Here is a 1,679-nt window from a genome sequence, read left to right as displayed (position 1 = left end):
TCCCATCCCTATCTTTAGATCTGTCTTTTAGGAACAAGAATGGGGTAACTGAGCATGTGCTGAAGAATTCTCAACAGTCAAGCTAAATGCATATTGGTTAAATTAACAATGTTGCAACTGTGCCTGGTGTCCACTAATGTCTAACGGTTTTTAATGTAAGAATTTTCACTCATGAATATATTAACTCCCATAAGAAACCAAACAAGAGAGAGTTAGACATGTGCAATTTAATTAATTAGCTTTATTATAAAAGAACATTTGCAATTATTTTACCTTTCAATAGAAATGTCAGCAGAAAATAAGGCTTGGATTTTACTGAAACTTAAAGAAATGCATTGACTTTATAAAAAATCAAAAATTGAACAGTTACAATGGCTTTTTTGATCCACTTAAGCCATCTTGTTTTGGTTTGTTGGTTTAAGGCTATTTAAGGTTCCTGCAATTATTTAATCACTATATAAAAAACCTCTAACGGAGCATAGAAACCAAGAACAGGTTAAAATAAACTGAAACAGATAAATGCAATTATGAATATTAATATGACAGAAAACACTAAGAACATGCGAAAAAACATTGAATTAATACATTTGAGTCATGAAGTGGAAAGTATAGAAAACAGAAGTTAACGTAGGTGATGTTGAAAGGCCCTGGATCATATATTTGTAAATCTTTCCAAAGTCATATGTGGGCATTTATTAAGTAAAGATAACTTTGGCACCATGATTATGTGTTTGTTTTGCAAAAGGAGTGTTTTTTCGCTCATTAAAAACGCCTGGGAGCCGCCGTTTTGAAGGTGCCTATTTCATGATGTTGCCCATGGCAGCTTTAAAATTACATTGTGTTAACAGGAGATTAATACTGATATATTGGCCACATTAGTTTCAAAACTAGATTACTAGAGGTTATTTAGCAATAAACTTGCTATTGTGATTTTATTTTAGTAATACGTTCCTATAAGATGATGGAACCAGGTGAGTCCAATCTTCACATTGAAATACATTTTGAAAATCATTGAAAATCACCTAGTTCAGTGGCTAGATGGAACATTGCATGGAGATGACTTGTTGACTCTCCATCCCCAATCTTAGCAAAAGAGGCCTACATGGATAAAGTAAATTACATCTTTGTTGGTGGTTTCATTGAAGTGAGAGTCTTGTGACATACTCACAAACCCAAAACTGGATATTGCATGATAGGTCCTTTAAAATGAAAGAAATTAATCCAATAAAAAGATGGTGGTTGTGTTCTTCGGTGAGAGTCTAATTTCTGCCCCCTCTTTGATGTAGAAGTAATTCACCCTGTAACAGAAGAAAAGTGTTAAAAGAGTGTTTTCCATCATCAGTTGACTGCATTATTAAAAGGTTTGGTATGAAGGTCAAGTATTACCTTGGAATCTGTGCTGCCATAAAGACATAAAGAGAAAAGTAGAGATGAAGTATGGACAAAAGATCAGTAGGCGTCTCATCACTGTGAATACCAAGTGAAAAGGGTTGGATGCAGGTGTTGGGGCACTGGAGGTGGTTGAGGAAAAAGTAGTTTGTGTGGTCACTAGAGGTTTCCCTGCAGAAGAAAGTTTACATTTTGACTCTAATGAAACAAAAACCTTTAAAAAAATGTATATTACACCTTTGATCAGCTGATCTAATAAACCGCTGCTCAGGTTGACCCGTTTTCACAAC

At 34.5% G+C, this 1,679-nt stretch overlaps 1 protein-coding gene across 1 annotated transcript in view; it reads right to left on the bottom strand.

Moving 5' to 3' along the window:
* Window positions 1-277: 277 nt before the first annotated feature.
* Window positions 278-1,679, bottom strand: part of LOC107097464 (Fc receptor-like protein 5) — an 18,899-nt gene continuing 17,497 nt past the window's right edge. Inside the window, exons 5-6 of the mRNA XM_015394613.1 lie at window positions 1,387-1,560; window positions 278-1,298 (exon numbers count right to left, since the gene is read on the bottom strand). Coding sequence (XP_015250099.1) covers window positions 1,294-1,298; window positions 1,387-1,560 — 179 coding nt within the window. The 3' untranslated portion in view covers window positions 278-1,293. The remainder of the gene's footprint in view (window positions 1,299-1,386; window positions 1,561-1,679) is intronic.

This window comes from Cyprinodon variegatus, unplaced genomic scaffold, assembly GCF_000732505.1.
Source record: "Cyprinodon variegatus isolate N-32 unplaced genomic scaffold, C_variegatus-1.0 Scaffold699, whole genome shotgun sequence".
Taxonomy (NCBI): domain Eukaryota; kingdom Metazoa; phylum Chordata; class Actinopteri; order Cyprinodontiformes; family Cyprinodontidae; genus Cyprinodon; species Cyprinodon variegatus.
This window is presented reverse-complemented; position numbering and strand designations above follow the sequence as displayed.